Below are 17,607 nucleotides of genomic sequence, written 5' to 3' on the forward strand. Positions count from 1 at the left end.
CCCGTCCTGTGAGTATCTACACGACACCCTACTTCCCCTCAATGCTGGGATAGAACCCAGGAGTCCTGAGTCCCAGTGTCTCAGGGAGACAGAACATCTAATACTTTGAAACAGTTTTAAATCACACAGATGCAGCCATCTCTGGGGTGGGACACAGCTATTGTGAACAGCTGCAGCCACTTTCCAGCCCAGTCCAGATATACAGTATCAGAGAAGGCATTTTTAAAAAAAAAATTAATTAGAACCTCCAGTGCAGGGTGTCATTACACACAGAACAAATTTAAATCTCATTGAGCCCATCAAGAAGCTAAAACTCCACCACAGGCACTTGGTAATAAAAAGTTTATTTGAGACACTCTTACACACACACATCTACAGGTTTAAAAACTGCGTAAAAAATGAAATACCCGTGATCTGGCTTAGAAAGGGTTAAAAAGAGCAGCCGGGCTGGTTCTGGGCAGGGGGGTCCAATCCGGTTATCGGCTCTGTTCAACTGCAAGAGAAAGAGGCTGTTAATCCCACTCCTACCACCAGGGGGTTCCCCCACCCCATTCAGTTCTTTACTGCAACCTGACTCAGACTCACTCCCCACCACCACCACCACTAGGGGGCTCCACCACTGAGCTGTGGCCCCCAGAGCAGCCACCTCTACCATCACGGGGGCAGAGGCCATTGGGGGAGGTGTCGGTGGCTGCTACCAATCCACAAGCAAAGAGATCAGGAGAGGCCCCACCCCATGCTGAGTGTAATCTACAGGCCCATCACCATGGCACCGGGGCGACCTGAGGGCATGGGGCTCCCCAGCTGGGTCCCCCAGAAAGTCAGGATTTGGGCCGGAGCCCCACAGCAGTTCTCTGGGGGGAGGGCAGAGGGCAGCCCCGGCAGGTACGTACTGTACGTGGAAATGTCGATCTCCTCGGGCAGCTCAGCCACGTTCACCTCGAAGCGATCCTGCACCTCGTTGAGGATCTTGGCGTCGCCCTCGTCCGACACGAAGGTGATGGCCAGGCCCTTGGTGCCGAAGCGCCCGGCACGCGCCACCTGCAATGAGCAGGAGGGGCTGTCAGTGGGGAGGGGCCTCCTGGAGCCACGCCCACCACCACCATCACGTGACAGGCACACTATGGGGCTGGCAGGGCACTGGACTCCTGGGTTCCTGCTGGGAGCTCGTCCCCCTAGGAACCTGCAACCAACCTGGAGCCCAGCGCAGGTGTAGGAGGGCCCAGGGCCTGAAGACGGAGCGCCTGACTAGGGTGGTTCTGAGACCCCCAGGCTTGGCCCCTCAACCCCACGGGGGCATCAGCAGGGGCCACTTGCCAAGCACCCTCCCTGCCTGATGATTAAAGAGCCCCCCACATCCCAACAGGCCCAGATCAAACCCATCCCTGGGTCGCCATGGCCACACCGCCTGCCAGCCAGGACACCTCGGCCTCAACCTCTTGCTCCAGTAACAGCAGCCAGGCCTGGGGTGCTGGACCCCAATGTTGGGCAGAGCCTGGGGGCACTGAGGCTCCCCCCCGATGCCCATGATGTGCCCAGGCCAGCAGCCACAGGGTCAGGCCTCGCAGGGCCCGGCTCTCCCCGGGCCAGAGGGTGCAGCGTCAGAACCCAGGCCCGGCTCTCCCCGGGCCAGAGGGTGCAGGGTCAGAACCCAGGCCCGGCTCTCCCCAGCGGCAGCGCTCACCCGGTGCAGGTAGGTGTCCGAGTCCTCGGGCATGTCGTAGTTGAAGACGATGTTGACACGCTCGATGTCCATCCCCCGCCCGAACAGGTTGGTGGCCACCAGGATGCGGCGCTGGAAATCCTTGAACTGCTGGTACCGGGATAGCCTGGGGGGAGAATCATACCTGAGACCCCAGCCCTGCTCCAACCACTAGGTCCTGCTCCCCTCCCAGAGCCTGGTGCCAGCATGAATCAGATCATTGAGACCCAACAGGCTCCTCCCCCACCCCCCAGCACCCACCTCTCCTCCTGCGACATGCCCCGGTGGATGGCGATGGCCGGGAAGTTCTGCTCCACCAGCAGCTGGGCCAGTGCCATGCAGCGCTGCACCGACTTGACGAAGATCACCACCTGCGGGAGGGGCAGAGGGTTAGCACACAGCCCCCCCCACCTTGTCAGACAGCTGCACCCCCACCTGGCCCCACCCCATCAGCACCGGGGAGGGGACACCAGCTGTTCAACCCCAGCCCGGCCCAGCCCCCAGATCTTGGGCTCAGACCCCCCCAGGTCAATCCTGCACCTGCCCCCTCTGCCCAGCCATCCACACGCGCCCCCTGCTGCAGTGGAGTCCAAAGGGCCCGTCCTGCCCTGGTCTCCCATCTGGGGGTGTCATTCCCCCCCCCCCCCCAGTACGGCCAGTGGAGACCTCCGCCCCCCCGCCCCCTGAACCAAGCAGGGCTCCTCCCCCTCCCGGATCTCACAGGGGCCTAGCCCTGTGGGTGGCTCGGGCGAGGATCCATAGCCTGGCCCATGTCACAGCCAGAACCCAGGAGTCCTGCTCCCAGTCCCCCACTCCTCTCCTAGAGCTGGGGGTGGGACCCAGGCACCCCCCCACACACACACACACCTGGTTGAACTCCAGCACATCAAGCAGGTCGAAGAGCTTGCGGTTCTTCTCGCTGTCCTTCAGCTTGACGTAGTATTGCTGCAGGCCGTGCAGCGTCAGCTTGGTCTCGTCGTCCACAAACACCTCCATGGGCTGGGGGGGAGGCAGGGGGGAGCAGCTCAGCGACACCCCCTCGCTACCAAAGGGGCTTCAACCCAGCCCTCGGTGAGCCGACCCCCCCCCCCCAGCACTAACAGCAGGGGCTCCACCACTTGAGCCGGAGGAGGAGCTCCCTTCGACAGCAGCTGTAGTAGACCCTTACCCTCCCCACACCAGCCAGCCACTAGAGGGAGTCAAAGCTCCACCTCCAGCATGGGTCAGCAACACCCCCACAGCATCATTTGCCTCATCCAGGCTATAGATGTGCCAGGGCATAGGGCTGCCAACCCTCGTTGTGCCAGGGCCTGGGGCCAGGGCCGGCGCTTCCATTAGGCGACCCTATGCAGTTGCCTAGGGCGCCAGGATTCGGGGGGTGGCATTTTGTGCACTCCCCACGGGGCGCACGGGAGCTTCCGGTTCCGCTCCCGTCGCGCCGCTGAAGAAGGACCTTCTGCCGACGTGCCGCGGAAAATGGCGGCAGGCAACTGAGCAGCTCAATGACTGGTGCTGTCGCCTGCGGCATTTCGGCGGAGGGCCCTTCTGCGACGTGACGGGAGTGGAACCGGAAGCTCCCGCGCGCCCTGTGGGGAGCACACAAAATGCCACCCCCCGAATTCTGCCTAGGGCGCCAGAAACCCTGGTGCCGCCCCTGCCTGGGGCAACAGCCGGGAAGGCTTTTCCGCAGCAGACCCTCCCAGAGAACGCTGGGGTCCCAGGGAGCCAGGAACCCCAGACCAGCTGACCCCTCCCAGGCTGCCTCCTGCCCGGAGCAGGCGACCTGGCTGGGTGGCCCCATCCAGCCAGCAGATGCTGAGAGAGTTGCTGGCGGCCAGGCCCAGAGGCTTAGGGACTGCTCAGCGCTGACCCCAGCCAGGGGTAGGGACCGAGGGTCACTTTCCTGTCCAGACTGGGGAGGGACCAGGCCCACGAGGGCTGAGTGGCCGGGGGGCAGGCTGGACAGCAGGGGGGGAGGGGCGGGGGGGCGGGCCAGGTGACAACGGGTGAGGGGCCAGAGAGGCAGGCCCACGAGGGGGCCAGGCCAGGTGGCAGAGCGGATGGGCTGGGGGGAGGCAACTCACGTCCTGCATGAACTTCCTGCAGACAGGCCGGATCTCCTTGCTGAGGGTGGCGCTGAACATCATGCACTGCTTCTCGTGGGGCGTCAGCCGGAAGATCTCCTGCACGTCCCGCCGCATGTCTGTGGGGAGGGAGGGGGTCACTGCACTGGAGACAGCTGGGGGGGGATGCTCGGAGGGGGGGGGCTCACAATAAGCCCCCGGACCAACTCTGGGAATCGGGCCCAGAACCAGCCCATGAGGTCACAGCTCCAGCCACCCCCCAGATCAGAGCCAGCTGAGCCTGTCCCTCCCCCCAAGTCGCTCCCCGCAGCAGGTGGCTTAAACCCAGACTGTCTGATCCCAGTCCCCTACAGTCAGCCTCCCCCACCCCACTGGTATCTGCATCCCCCTGCAGCCCCCCCTACTCCCCCAGGGCCTGGGGTCACACCCCCGACACACCAGCCTGGGCTTCAGACCAGCAGGACCCAGGGACACACAGCCGGGCCCCCACGACTGGGCAGCACCTGGCATCAGGCAGCTCCGGGTCTGATGCTGGCAGGATCCCTAGGGCAGAACCAGTTGGCGCCATCCCTGACCCAGAGGAAGGAGACGCTCTCCACCCAGGCAGCTGTAGAAGGTTCATAGCCTGTTATGTATTCCCAGCGCTGGCAGGGGAGCGGGGACAGAACCCACGAACCACACCTCCTACCCCCCATTCTCCCGTTCTAACCACTAGACCCCACTCCCCTCCCATGCCAGGGAACAGAACCCAGGAGCCCCGACTCCCAACCCGACCTGCTCTAACCACTAGACCCCACTGCCCTCCCAGGGCTGGGATTAGAACCCAAGAGTCCTGACAGATGATGCAGACAGCCCCTAGGCCTCAGGTACCCCAGGCAGGTTATGCCCCAGCACCTCCTAGTCGTCCTCCCCCCAATCTCACCAAGCTGCTCCAGCATCTTGTCGCACTCGTCCAGCACGAAGTGTTTGACGCTGCGCAGGTTGAGGCTCTTGTTGCGCACCAGGGCCAGGATGCGCCCCGGGGTCCCCACCACGATGTGGGGGCAGTTCTTCTTCAGCACCTCCTCGTCCTTCTTGATGGACAGGCCCCCGAAGAACACCCCCACCTGCAGGCGGCCGGGGGAACAGCAGGGTCAGTGGCCAGGCAGCGAAACCCCAGCACCGGGCATGCCTGGGGTACGGGAGCGTCCCCCGATCCCGCTGGGGGAAACTGAGGCAGGGAGACAGAACTTGTCCAAGGGCAGTTTAGTGGCAGAGCCTAGACTAGAACCCAGGAGTCCTGACACCCAGAGCTGGGAGAGAACCCAGGAGTCCTGACCCACCTCCAACCACTCTCTGGGTCTCCCACATGAGCACGGAGGAGACGGAGACCCACCCTTGCAGCTTCCAAGTTTGAGGCCCTCAATGCAGTTATACAGGCAGCTGCTGGGGGGCTCACGCTGAGGAGGGTGGGGGGATGTGTCTCTAAGGTCTAGCCCCTGGAAGGGGGGGATACTCCCCACACTCCTCACCCCCTGGATCCAGAGCTGGCCTCACTCCACTGGGGGCACCAGGGGTGCGGGGGAGGGGGTTCCCCTCGACGCCGGGCAGCGCGGGGGGGCCAGGCTCACCTTGACGCTGGGCATGTACTTGGAGAAGCGTTCGTACTCCTTGCTGATCTGGAACGCCAGCTCCCGCGTGTGGCACATCACCAGCACCGACACCTGGGGCGGGGGGGAGAGAGACGGGGTCACCCCCACGCGAGATCCTGCCCCCCCACCCCCTGGGACACAGACCGATGCCCCCACCCAGGATACAATCCCCTCCCTTCCCCCACCCAGGGACAGCCACCCCCTCCCCCAAATCCCAGAGAACAGGTGCCCACATCTTTGCCCCTTCCCTGAGTTTTCAGAGCTCCCCAATGCCCCCTCCCGTGGCACTGCCCCACCCTGCAGCAGCAAACACCCCACCCAGCCTTCTCCTGAAGCCCAGGACGAGGTCTTGCCACCCGAAGGGCTCCCCCGGCCCAGGAATGGGGGGATCTCCCCCAACACAGGGCTGGTTCCCAACAGCAGCCCCAGAGCAGCCATGTCGGTTACTCCATTCCCAGCCCCCCCAGCCATCGCCTTGCCTCAGACATGCCCCCGTCAGCATGACCCGCAGGATCCACAGCTCACTAATGCAGCCAGTTCTGGGGTGCAGCACGTTGGCCCCCTACAACAGCAGGGACGGGCCCCACTGCTAGCCAGGGTCGCTCTGGCGCATGGCTCCAGGGCAGGCCTTGCTCCCCAGTGGCCCGGGCTCAGCGGAGCAGAGTTCGGTGACTGCCAGCCCCGGGGGATGGGCATCCAGCTCCAGCAGGGCCCAGAACAAGGGGCTTGTGGCCCGAGCGACGTCCTCCCAGACCCACGTGTGGCCACGGCCCGCTGGGAGGCTGTCCCGGGGCAGGATCCCGCGCACAGGGGTATCACAGCACCAGCCCAGTGCCAGGCTGGCGGCTCTGAGCCAGCCCCCGGGGCAGCGGGGTCACTGGAGATCCAGACACATGGCAGCAGTGCCCAGGCAGGCCAACCCGCTCGCCCGCCCCCAGCCAGGAGTGGGCAAAGCACCATGCTCCCTGCAGTGCCGGGGGCAGCAGGGCGTGGCTAGGGGGAAGCAGCCTCCAGAGGCACATCCCACTGGCTCAGCGACAGCCCAGGGCCGCGCTTCAGGGCACTCACATGCGGCGAGTTTGCCAGCTCTCAGATCAGCACCACAGCAGCCTCGCTGCGGGGCTGCATCGGTGGCACAACACGGCGAGCCCAACCTGCTGCTGCCCGGTTCGTACCCGCTCCGGGGAGCATAAGAACGGCCGTACCGGGTCAGACCAAAGGTCCATCTAGCCCAGTATCTGTCTTCCAACAGTGGCCAATGCCAGGTGCCCCAGAGGGAGTGAACCTAACAGGCAATGATCAAGTGATCTCTCTCCTGCCATCCACCTCCACCCTCTGACAAACAGAGGCTAGGGACACCATTCTTACCCACCCTGGCTAATACATTAATGGACTTAACCTCCATTAATTTATCCAGTTCTCTTTTAAACGCTGTTATAGTCCTAGCCTTCACAACCTCCTCAGGCAAGGAGTTCCACAAGTTGACTGTGCGCTGGGTGAAGAAGAACTTCCTTTTATTTGTTTTAAACCTGCTGCCCATTAATTTCATTTGGTGGCCCCTAGTTCTTGTATTATGGGAATAAGTAAATAACTTTTCCTTATCCACTTTCTCCACACCACTCATGATTTTATAGACCTCTATCATATCCCCCCTTAGCCTCCTCTTTTCCAAGCTGAAGAGTCCCAGTGTCTTTAATCTCTCCTCATATGGGACCCTCTCCAAACCCCTAATCATTTTAGTTGCCCTTCTTTGAACCTTTTCTAGAGCCAGTACATTTTTTTTGAGGTGAGGAGACCACATCTGTACACAGTATTCGAGATGTGGGCGTACCATGGATTTACATAAGGGCAATAATATATTCTCCGTCTTCTTCTCTATCCCCTTTTTAATGAATCCTAACATCCTGTTTGCTTTTTTCACCGCCTCTGCACACTGCGTGGACATCTTCAGAGAACTATCCATGATGACTCCAAGATCTCTTTCCTGATTAGTTGTAGCTAAATTAGCCCCCACCATATGGTATGTAGAGTTGGGGTTATTTTTTCCAATGTGCATTACTTTACATTTATCCACATTACGTTTCATTTGTCACATTGTTGCCCAATCACTTAGCTTTGTGAGATCTTTTTGAAGTTCTTCAGTCTGCTTTGGTCTCAACTATCTTTGCAGACGATACTAAACTGCTCAGCTTTGCCACCTCACTGTTTACCCCTTTCTCCAGATCATTTATGAATAAGATCCCTCCAGCATCACTGGGGTGGTGCCACCCCCACAGCCCAGAACAACCCCCACTCCCACCACATAGTCGGATTTCAAGGCAGAAGGGATGGGTCTCAGCAGCAGCCTGTCCTGGACCCCCAGCCTAGCCTGGGCCAGAGAAACACACAGCCCCATCCACACTGGATTCTCCTCCTGCATCAGCAGCACCCCACAGTCCACCCCAGGGGCGGACCCAGAACCAGCCTCCCAGGAAGCCACTTCCCAGGAGTTTCAGGCCAGAAGGGCCCATCTAACCCAACCTCCTGTGTAGCACGGCCAGGAACCGGGCCCAGCTCACCCCTGTACTGAGCCCAACAGCTCGTCAGGCTAAGGCACCTTCCCCAGGGCGGCTCGCATGCAAGGCATCGCGACACAGAGAATCCAGCCCTGCCCCTGGTGTTAACCCCCCTCGCTGTGAAACACGTGTGGCCTTCGTCTGCTTAACGAGCAACAGCGCAGGCAAGGGGTGGCCAAAGGCATAAGTGGGCTCAGAAAAGAAGGAGTTATGTTCCTGCAGGATCGGTCCAGCAACGGCTATGAGCCAAGATGGTCAAGGAGGCAGCCCCAGGCTCTGGGTGTCCCTAAACCTGGGACTGGCGGCCAAGGGATGGATCACTCGCTAATCACCCTGTTCTGCTCATTCCCTCGGACGCATCCGGTGCCAGCCCGCTAGTGGCAGGATGCTGGGCTAGCTGGACCCCAGTGTGGCCATTCTTATGTTCTCCTTGCCAAGTCCACCCCACAGCCATGCGGGTGACCCCGGGTCCCTTCCCACATGGGGTGAGGCAGAGAGAGGCGAGAGGGCTGGGGGGGGGGGCATGGCTGCTCGTCTCCCCAGCCCAGCCAGACACAGGGACACCAGCCCCCACCCCGTACCTGTCCATCCACCGGCTCGATCTGCTGCAGCGTGGCCAGCACGAAGACGGCCGTCTTGCCCATGCCCGACTTGGCCTGGCACAGCACGTCCATGCCCAGGATGGCCTGTGGGATGCACTCGTGCTGCACTGTGGGAGCAAGGGCGGACGCACGGCAGTTACACGGGGCACAACAGATCGAGGCAGAGCTGGAGATAGAACCCAGGAGTCCTGACTCCCAGCTCCCTGCTCTAACCCACTAAACCCCAGCCCCCTCCTCCTCTGGGGCATTAGGGTCGGCATCACCTACTGAGCACCACCCCACTCCCAGGGGCACAGTGCTCCCGAGTGCCACACTGGGACCGCCACTGACTGCCAGGGGAGAGTGCGCCCTATGGAGTCCCACCCCACTCCCTGCAACACAGCGTCCCCTAGTGCCGCATTGGGACCAGCACTGACAGCCGGGGGGAGCGCCCCCTACTCCCACCCCACTCCCTGCAGCACAGCGCCCCCTAGTGCCGCACTGCCAGGGGAGAGCACCCCTGCTGAGCCCCTGCTTCCCCCACTTGACAGGGCAGATCTCGAGGATCTCCCTCCCTTGCCAACACCCCCGTCCCCCCGCAGCTCTCACCAGGCAGCGCCGCTCTCTACGGCCCCCGCCCGCAGCTCCTCCCAGGCGGGCTGGCAAGGGGGTTGCGCTCCTGGGGGCCGGAGGCCTCGGCTCCGCTCCTACCTTCAGATGGGTGCTCAAAGCCACAGTCCACGATGGCTCGCAGCAGCTCGGGTTTGAGCAGGAAATCCCGGAAGCCCGAGCTGTGGATGGACACGTAGGAGCCTTTCACGTCCTTCTTTGCTGGAGGGGGCACTGCATCTGTGACAACCTGGGGCTCCTCGTCCTCCTCATAATCCAGCAGCTCATTCTCCACGTCCTGCTCAGCCATTCTGCAAGGAGAAGATGCGCTCAGCGGATGCGGGTCCGGGTCCGCACTGAGGAGAACCAGAAGAGCAGGGGCTGGGGTAACAGGGGGCTGCAGGTCAGGACTGAGGGGCACTAGCAGAGCAGGTGCGGGAGCCACAGGACTGGGATAGCAGGGGGCTGCAGGTCGGGAGGAGCACCCACAGAGCCAGTGGGGAGCTGAGGCTGGGATAGCAGGGGGCCACAGGCGAGGATTGAGGGACCTTGGCAGAGCGGGGGAAGGGGGCCGAGATAGCAGGAGGCTGCAGGCGAGGATTGAGGGTCACTGTCAGAGCTGGGGGTGGGGGGGCAGGGCTAGGATAGCAGGGGGCTGCAGACAAGGATTGAGGGTCACTGGCAGAGCTGGGGGGGGGCTGGGATAGCAGGGGGCCACAGGCGAGGATTGAGGGTCACTGGCAGAGCTGGGGGGGGGCTGGGATAGCAGGGGGCCACAGGCGAGGATTGAGGGTCACTGGCAGTGCTGGGGGGGCAGGGCTGGGCTAGCAGGGGGCTGCAGACAAGGATTGAGGATCACTGGCAGAGCTGGGGGGGCAGGGCTGGGATAGCAGGGGGCCACAGGCGAGGATTGAGGGTCACTGGCAGAGCTGGGGGGGGCAGGGCTGGGCTAGCAGGGGGCTGCAGACGAGGATTGAGGGTCACTGGCAGAGCTAGCAGGGCTGGGCTAGCAGGGGGCCACAGGCGAGGATTGAGGGACCCTGGCAGAGCTGGGGGGGCAGGACTGGGCTAGCAGGGGGCTGCAGGTCGGGAGGGGCACCCACAGAGCTGGGGGGGAGCCGAGGCTGGGATAACCGGGGCTGCAGGTCAGGACTGGGGGGCACCGGCAGAGCTGGGTGGGGGTAACTCTCACACGGAACTTGTCCCCCTAATTGTTGCTCCTGTCGGGGATCGAGCCCAGCCCCCACCCTGGGAGCAAACCAGCCACCCCGAGCCCGGGGGGGGGGGGCGCTGCAGGGGGCAGGCGCCTGGGAGACACCGGAGCATCGCCCGCAGCAGGCCCCGCTCCCCTCCCCCCATCTCCGGGACCGGCCGCCTCCTCCCTCCGACCCCGGCCCCCGCTTCCGCGGCCCGGCCCAGGCGTCTGAGCCCATCGCCCGCCCCAGGGAGCAGCCGGGCAGGGCCGGGCCGGGCCGGGGAGACGCGGCCCGATCCCGGGCCCGGACCAGGCCGCAGGCCAAGCCCCGGGCTCGCGTGACCGCCCCGCCCGGCCGCTCTCACCTCGCGCTCCCGGAGGCCGCTCACGTGGTGCCGCACTCCGGCTCCGACTCCCGCGCGGCTCGCCCTCCCCCCGGCGACTACAGAGCGTTCCTTCCGTTTCCGCCCCCATTGGCGCGCCGCCCCGTCACTCGGGCCGCTCCCTCCACTCTCATTGGTCTTCGCGAGGCCCGAGGGTTGCCTGACGTCGGAAGAAGGCGGTGCATTTAGACGAATTGCCATTTGATTGGCGGACGGAGCTGTCGATCTTTGCAAGAGGCCTGTTGATTGCGTTGACTCGCCTTCCAGTCACCCCGCACTTTCCCTGGTTTTCTGGGAGGGTAGAGCTGCCATCTTGAGTGCGGGCGGAGCGAAGGGCGCGCGAAGTCGGGGTGAGACGCCATCTTGAATGGTGGCAAAGAAAGACACCATTGGGCTGGGAGGCAGCGGGACGCCATCTTGAGTGCTGGCAGGCGCAGGGGCTCCTGGGCAGGATCAGAGCAGCAGAAGGGCCAGGCTGGGCCATGGCGATGGCCCTGGGGGATGGGTAGGGGCTGCTGGCAGCCAGGGGCACCCACCCGCCACCTTGGCTAGCAGCCATGGATGGACCCGGCCAGGGGCTGAGCTGGGTCTGCGCTGAGCCCGGTCCCAGCTCTTGGCAGTGAGTTCCGCAGGCTGCGCAGGCGTCGGGCGGGGAGCACGTCCTTCCGTTTCATCCGGTGACCCCTGGTTCTTGTGTTACCCGACGAAGCAAATATTCAGTCTCTCCACCCCACTCCTGACTGTACATCGATACCCCCGGGCGGCTCTTTTCTACACCGAACGGCCCCAGTCTTTTTATCTCTCCTCATATGGAAGCTGTTCCATCCCCCTGATCATTTTTGTTACCCTTCTCTGCACCTTTTCCAATTCTAATAAATCTTCTTTGAGACGGGGCGACCAGAGCTGCACCCAGTATTCAAGGTGTGGGGGTACCATGGATTTACACAGCGGCATTGTGATATTTCCTCTCTATTATCGATCCCTTTCCTTATGGTTCCTAACATTCTGTTCGCTTCTTTGACAGCCGCTGCACATTGAGTGGCTGTTTTCAGAGAACTCTCCACGATGGCGCCAAGGTCTCATTCTTGCGTGGTTACAGCTAATTCAGACCCCCTCGTTTTGTATGTACAGTGGGGATTACATTCTCCAATGTGCATTACTTTACACTGATCAACCCTGAATTTCATCTGCCAGTTTGTTGCCCAGTCACTCAGTTTTGTGAGATCCCTTTGTAACTGTTCACAGTCAGCTTTCGACTTAACCATTTTCATTCATTTTATATCATCTCCCAGCTGCCACCTCACTGTTCAGCCCTTTTTCCAGATCATTAATGAAAATATCAAACAGCGCTCGTCCCAGCACAGACCCTTAGGGGACCCTGCTATTTACCCTTTTCCACTGTGAAATCTGCCCATTTATTCTTACCCTTTGTTTCCTGCCTTTTAAGCAGTTACCATGAGAGCAGCAAAGAGTCCTGTGGCACCTTATAGACTAACAGACGTATTGGAGCATGAGCTCTCCAATACGTCACCCACGAAAGCTCATGCTCCAGTACGTCTGTTAGTCTATAAGGTGCCACAGGACTCTTTGCTGCTTTTACAGATCCAGACTAACACGGCTACCCCTATGATACCAGTCCATGAAAGGCTCTCTTGTTTATCACATGACAGCTTACTTTGCTTGAGCACCTTTGCAGAGGGACCTTATCAAAGACTTTCGGCAAGTCCAAGTGTAACCCACACACCTCCTGGGTGCGGTGTTCTGTCCCATCTAGTGGCACCGAGACCACTTTGGGAGAGATTCATGAGTCTGCTCTACAGCCTTAACTTAGGGCCACATGGCTTTTAGCTCATGCATTTAGCTCTAGAGGTCCCAAGTTCGATCCCACCCGCTGACGACCACGGTGTTACACAAGCATGCTGTACCCCAGGGGTAGGCAACCTATGGCACAGGTGCTGAAGGTGTCGTACAGACAAAACTACACAGGATCTTTTCAGGGGGCAAGACAAAGATGCCACATTTATTATGATAACAATTTGATTTATGACCAATAACTAATATCTTAATCCTTATACACACACATTATACCTAATACCTATACACACACACATTCACACACACACACATCCATCAGATGTTCTGCAGATGCTGCATAGTTACCAGTCCTGGACGCAGGGCCGGCTCCAGACCCCAGCGCGACAAGCACGCGCGTGGGGCGGCACTTGCCGGCAGGGGCGGCAGATTGGGCCGGCGGACCTGCCGCAGTCACGCCTGCGGGAGGTCCACCAGAGCCCCGGGACGACCGGACCTGCCGCAGGCATGACTGCGGAGGGGGCGCTCCTCCCGCGGCTCCAGTGGACCTCCCGCAGGCGTCACTCCGGATGGTTCGCTGGTCGCACGGGTCGGCTGGACCTCCCGCAGGCATGACTGCGGCAGCTCAACCGCAGCCGCCGGACCAGCGAACCGCCCGCAGCTGCGGGAGGTCCAGCCGAGCCGCGCGACTAGCGGACCCTCACCAGTCAAGCCCGCGGGAGGTCCGCTGCTCCCGGGGCTCCGGGGTGCCTCCCGCGCATGACTGCTTGGGGCGGCGGAATATGTAGAGCCGCCCCTGCCTGGACGTAACTTGAGTTCGTGGCTTGATTTTGCAGCTTGGGTTCGTAGCTTGTGGCGGCTAACTGGCCAGGAAAGCTGGGCACAAGGACGAGCTGGGTCTCTGTTGGGCAGGCACCGATGCCCTTCCATGTTGGCAGCAGAAGTCTTCCATCTCACCCATCCTTTTTGTAGGCTTTAGTTTGAATCCAGAGTTTATAGGTCTTGCTGTGTCACACTGCCTCTGGGTTTGGTAACTGATCACCCATCAATTGCAGGCCTGACTTTCAGCCTCGGACCTGGCTTTGATCTTCCTTCTATTCTTTCTTCTTACTTTGTTAGGGCTCTTGTCTGCATCTTCAGCCAGTGATGTTTAAACTCTATTTCATCAGGACAGACTGGGGCTGGAGGTTGATTCCATCATCCATACATGCCTCATTCACACATCTAAACTAAACTAATAAGAGTACAGCAGGGTTTGCAAAAATGAAGGCTGGAGGAAGCTTTTACAAAATGGAGTGAGCATTTTAAAATGATGTTTGAATTACAATATGGCAGTGAACAGAAATTACAATATAGACAAGTGTAGTGGATGGCAAACAGTGAACAGAAGTTACAATATAGACAAGTGTAGTGGATGGCAAACAGTGAACAGAAGTTACAGTGTAGACAAGTGTAGTGGATGGCAAACAGTGAACAGAAGTTACAGTGTAGACAAGTGTAATAAATGGTGAACAGAAGTTACATTAATAAAGTGAACAATTAAAAACAATTTCATTCATCAGTTCTACAAAGGCAGCACGCGAGCTGATTTTCAGTGGCACTCACACTGTCTGGGTCCTGGCCATTGGTCCGGGGGGCTCTGCATTTTATTTAATTTTAAATGAAGCTTCTTAAACATTTTAAAAACCTTATTTACTTTACATACAACAATAGTTTAGTGATATATTATAGACTTGTAGAAAGATTGGGCCAAAAGAAATATGATGAGGTTCAACAAGGACAAGTGCAGAGTCCTGCACTTAGGACGGCAGAATCCCATGCACTGCTACAGACTAGGGACCGAATGGCTGGGCAGCAGTTCTGCAGAAAAGGACCTAGGGGTTACGGTGGACGAAAAGCTGAATATGAGTCAACAGTGTGCCCTTGTTGCCAAGAAGGCTAATGGCATTTTGGGTTGTATAAGTAGGGGCATTTCCAGCATATCGAGGGATGTGATCATTCCCCTCTATTCAGCTCTAGTGAGGCCTCATTTGGAGTACTGTGTCCAGTTTTGGGCCCCACACTACAAGAAGGATGTGGATAAATTGCAGAGAGTCCAGCGGAGGGCAACAAAAATGATTAGGGGGCTGGAGCACATGACTTATGAGGAGAGGCTGAGGGAACTGGGATTGTTTAGTCTGCAGAAGAGAAGAATGAGGGGGGATTTGATAGCTGCTTTCAACTACCTGAAAGGGGGTTCCAAAGAGGATGGATCTAGACTGTTCTCAGTGGTAGAAGATGACAGAACAAGGAGTAATGGTCTCAAGTTGCAGAGGGGGAGGTTTAGGTTGGACATTAGGAAAAACTTTTTCACTAGTAGGGTGGTGAAGAACTGGAATGGGTTACCTAGGGAGGTGGTGGAATCTCCTTCCTTAGAGGTTTTTAAGGTCAGGCTTGACAAAGCCCTGGCTGGGATGATTTAGTTGGGTTTGGTCCTGCTTTGAGCAGGGGGTTGGACTAGATGACCTCCTGAGGTCCCTTCCAACCCTGAGATTCTATGATTCTATGATTCTATGAAAGAGACCTTCTAAGAACATTAAAATGTATGACTGGCACGTGAAACCTTAAATCAGAGTGAATGAATGACGACTCGGCACAGCACTTCTGAAAGGCTGCCGACCCCTGCTGTACCCACTGGATCACCCTTGTCCACATGTGGATTAACCCGTCAAAGAATTCTAGCAGAGTGGTGTGAGGCATGATGCCGTACTCAGCTCAAACAGGCCCTGGACTGCACAGCTGTGGTATTGGGCTGTTCTCCAAGACACCGCAGATCAGAGCGTTTCCACCACAGAATTCATCATTTTCCTCCTGCTGCTCACCTATCCTTTGTCTGTTTGTTTGTTTTTCTCTCCCTGCCCTGCCCGGCCGATCTGCAGCTGTTCCGCTTGCTCTGCAGCGCTCCCCACAGTGGGGTGTAACTGGTTTACAGGGCACGCTCCCTGCACTGGCCGGGAGCCCCGTTTGCAGCCAGGGAGAAGGGGGACCCGGGACAGTCATGGACATGAGACAGTGAAGCTGGCTACAAGATGCCCCCTTCCCTGGACGCACCAACGGGAGGCAGTGGGAAGTGGTGGAGTGAATCCAATGACAGGACAAGGCAGTGAGGGTCTGTGCAGGGACAGGGTGTGGGACCGACAGGTGTCCCATGGCACCGGGGTCAGTTAACGTTGCTGTAAGATCTGTGGGTTCGCTGCAGCAGAATTGGGTCCCAAGGGGCTGAGAAGCCCCTGCAGCGTCACTATTTGCTGAGGATTGTTACAACGTCTGCATCCATCCAGTAAAAGACCAAGAACATCCGTGCACGCGTCATCCGGCCAGTCCCAGCCAGCTTTCAGGATAATCACCTGGGACAGTGGGGTCACCACTGAGTGCCGAGGGAGAGCACCATCTCCCCACTCCTTGCAGCACCCACTAGTGACACCCTGGGGCTTTGGGGTCAGCACCCACTGCAGGGCAGAGTGCCCCCTACTGAGCCTCCACCCTGCTCCCTGCAGCACAGCGCCCCGTAGCACAGCACTATGGCCCTGGACTCAGAAATAGGAACATGCATGAAAATGTTTTAGGATCTCAGTGAAAAGCTCCTCCCCTGCCCCCATGCAGTCCCCCAAGCAGTCACCTGGGTGGAGGTGACAGAGGAGCCCCCGATTCTCTCCACCCCCCTTGTTACGTGATCAATGTAGATCCCAAGTGGCCTGTGTTAGTGTGATGGTGTCCTTGCTGCAGCCTCGAGGGTGGCAGCCCAGCTGGCGACTCTCCGGGCCAGAAGCCCATATGCTCCCCCCCTCCCCCACAGGAATGTTGGGCATATGGCAGAGCGATGGGCAATGTGTAAACGGGGGGATTCGTTATCAAACGAAGCAGACAATGATACCACCCTCCCAAGCCCCAGGCTGGCCTCGTTCTGGAGTGGGGTGCGGGGAGCTAGGCTCTGTCATCAGGCCTTAAATACGTCTGCAGAGAAGGGATGTTGTCATTGGGGGGCGCTGTGCTGCAGGGAGCGGGGCGGGGGCTCAGGAGGGGGGGCTCTCCCCTGGCTCTCAGTGCTGGCCCCAGTGCCCCACAGTGACCCACCTTGGCTCTAATATATTGGGACCAACGTGGCTACAACCACGCTGCACCCAACACGTACATGTACCCAAAGAGCACAGGGCTCACCCCGATGGGCGTTCCACCGTCATCCAGCGCCGCTGCGGGGGGGCAGGGCCTTAGCCCCCAGCACCTCACCCATTGCCCTGAAATTAAACAAAATAAACCAGGAAACCCGGTGGGTTAGGGAAAAAAAGGTGCAAATGGTGGGCCCCGCAGGAGAGGGGATTGGCCAGCAGATGGCGCTGCGGCGCTAGGACAGGTTACAACTTGGGTATCGACGGGGATGCTTTGTACAGGAGACCTGGGTTCTGATGCTAGTGCCTAGATACCAAGAAGATGGTATAGATAGATAGATAGATAGATAGATAGATAGATAGATAGATAGATGGGGTGCACGGGGATGGACAGATAGAGGGTGCAGGGGATGGATAGATTAGATGAGGGGTGTATGGGGATAGATAGAGGGGGTGTATGGGGATAGATAGATAGATAGATAGATAGATAGATAGATAGATAGAGGTGGTGCACGGGGATGGACAGATAGAGGGGTGTATTGGGATGGCTAGATTAGATGAGGGGGTGCATGGGGATGGATAGAGGGGGTGTATGGGGATAGATAGATAGATAGATAGATAGATAGATAGATAGATAGATAGATAGATAGATGAGGGGTTGCATGGGGATGGACAGATAGAGGGGTGTATGGGGATGGCTAGATTAGATGAGGGGGTGCATGGGGATGGATAGAGGGGGTGTATGGGGATAGATAGATAGATAGATAGATAGATAGATAGATAGATAGAGGGGGTGCACAGGGATGGACAGATAGAGGGGTGTATGGGGATAGATAGATAGATAGATAGATAGATAGATAGATAGATAGATAGATAGATAGATGAGGGGTTGCATGGGGATGGACAGATA

General features: G+C 59.0%; 1 protein-coding gene across 2 annotated transcripts; it reads right to left on the reverse strand.

Annotated features, from left to right (window-relative positions):
* Positions 1-325: 325 nt before the first annotated feature.
* On the reverse strand, positions 326-10,873 carry DDX39A (DExD-box helicase 39A). 2 transcript variants are annotated; one of them, XM_044994542.1, is made up of 11 exons: positions 10,723-10,873; positions 9,265-9,473; positions 8,554-8,681; positions 5,397-5,489; positions 4,709-4,892; positions 3,787-3,905; positions 2,570-2,701; positions 1,964-2,073; positions 1,685-1,829; positions 894-1,041; positions 326-493 (listed from the first exon to the last, which is right to left on the reverse strand). In XM_044994542.1, the coding sequence occupies exons 2-11, from the start codon at positions 9,470-9,472 to the stop codon at positions 477-479; spliced, it is 1,284 nt and encodes a 427-aa protein (XP_044850477.1). In that variant the 5' UTR covers position 9,473; positions 10,723-10,873; the 3' UTR covers positions 326-476. The 2 variants fall into 2 exon arrangements, with proteins under 2 accessions (XP_044850477.1, XP_044850478.1); XM_044994543.1 differs by lacking the exon at positions 10,723-10,873 and having other exon boundaries at positions 9,163-9,287.
* Positions 10,874-17,607: the final 6,734 nt, after the last annotated feature.

The sequence above is a fragment of the Mauremys mutica genome, chromosome 20 (assembly GCF_020497125.1).
Source record: "Mauremys mutica isolate MM-2020 ecotype Southern chromosome 20, ASM2049712v1, whole genome shotgun sequence".
Taxonomy (NCBI): Eukaryota; Metazoa; Chordata; order Testudines; family Geoemydidae; genus Mauremys; species Mauremys mutica.

What these genes read in the sequence shown, in the direction of transcription:
- DDX39A (XM_044994542.1), bottom strand. Translation starts at nt 9,472, where the DNA reads ATGGCTGAGCAGGACGTGGAGAATGAGCTGCTGGATTATGAGGAGGAC. An exon ending in GGCATGTCGCAGGAGGAGAG is followed by an intron (nt 1,830 to 1,963) that starts GTGGGTGCTGGG and finishes TTCTCCCCCCAG; the next exon opens with GCTATCCCGGTACCAGCAGT. An exon ending in CGGACACCTACCTGCACCGG is followed by an intron (nt 1,042 to 1,684) that starts GTGAGCGCTGCC and finishes TGCTCATTGCAG; the next exon opens with GTGGCGCGTGCCGGGCGCTT.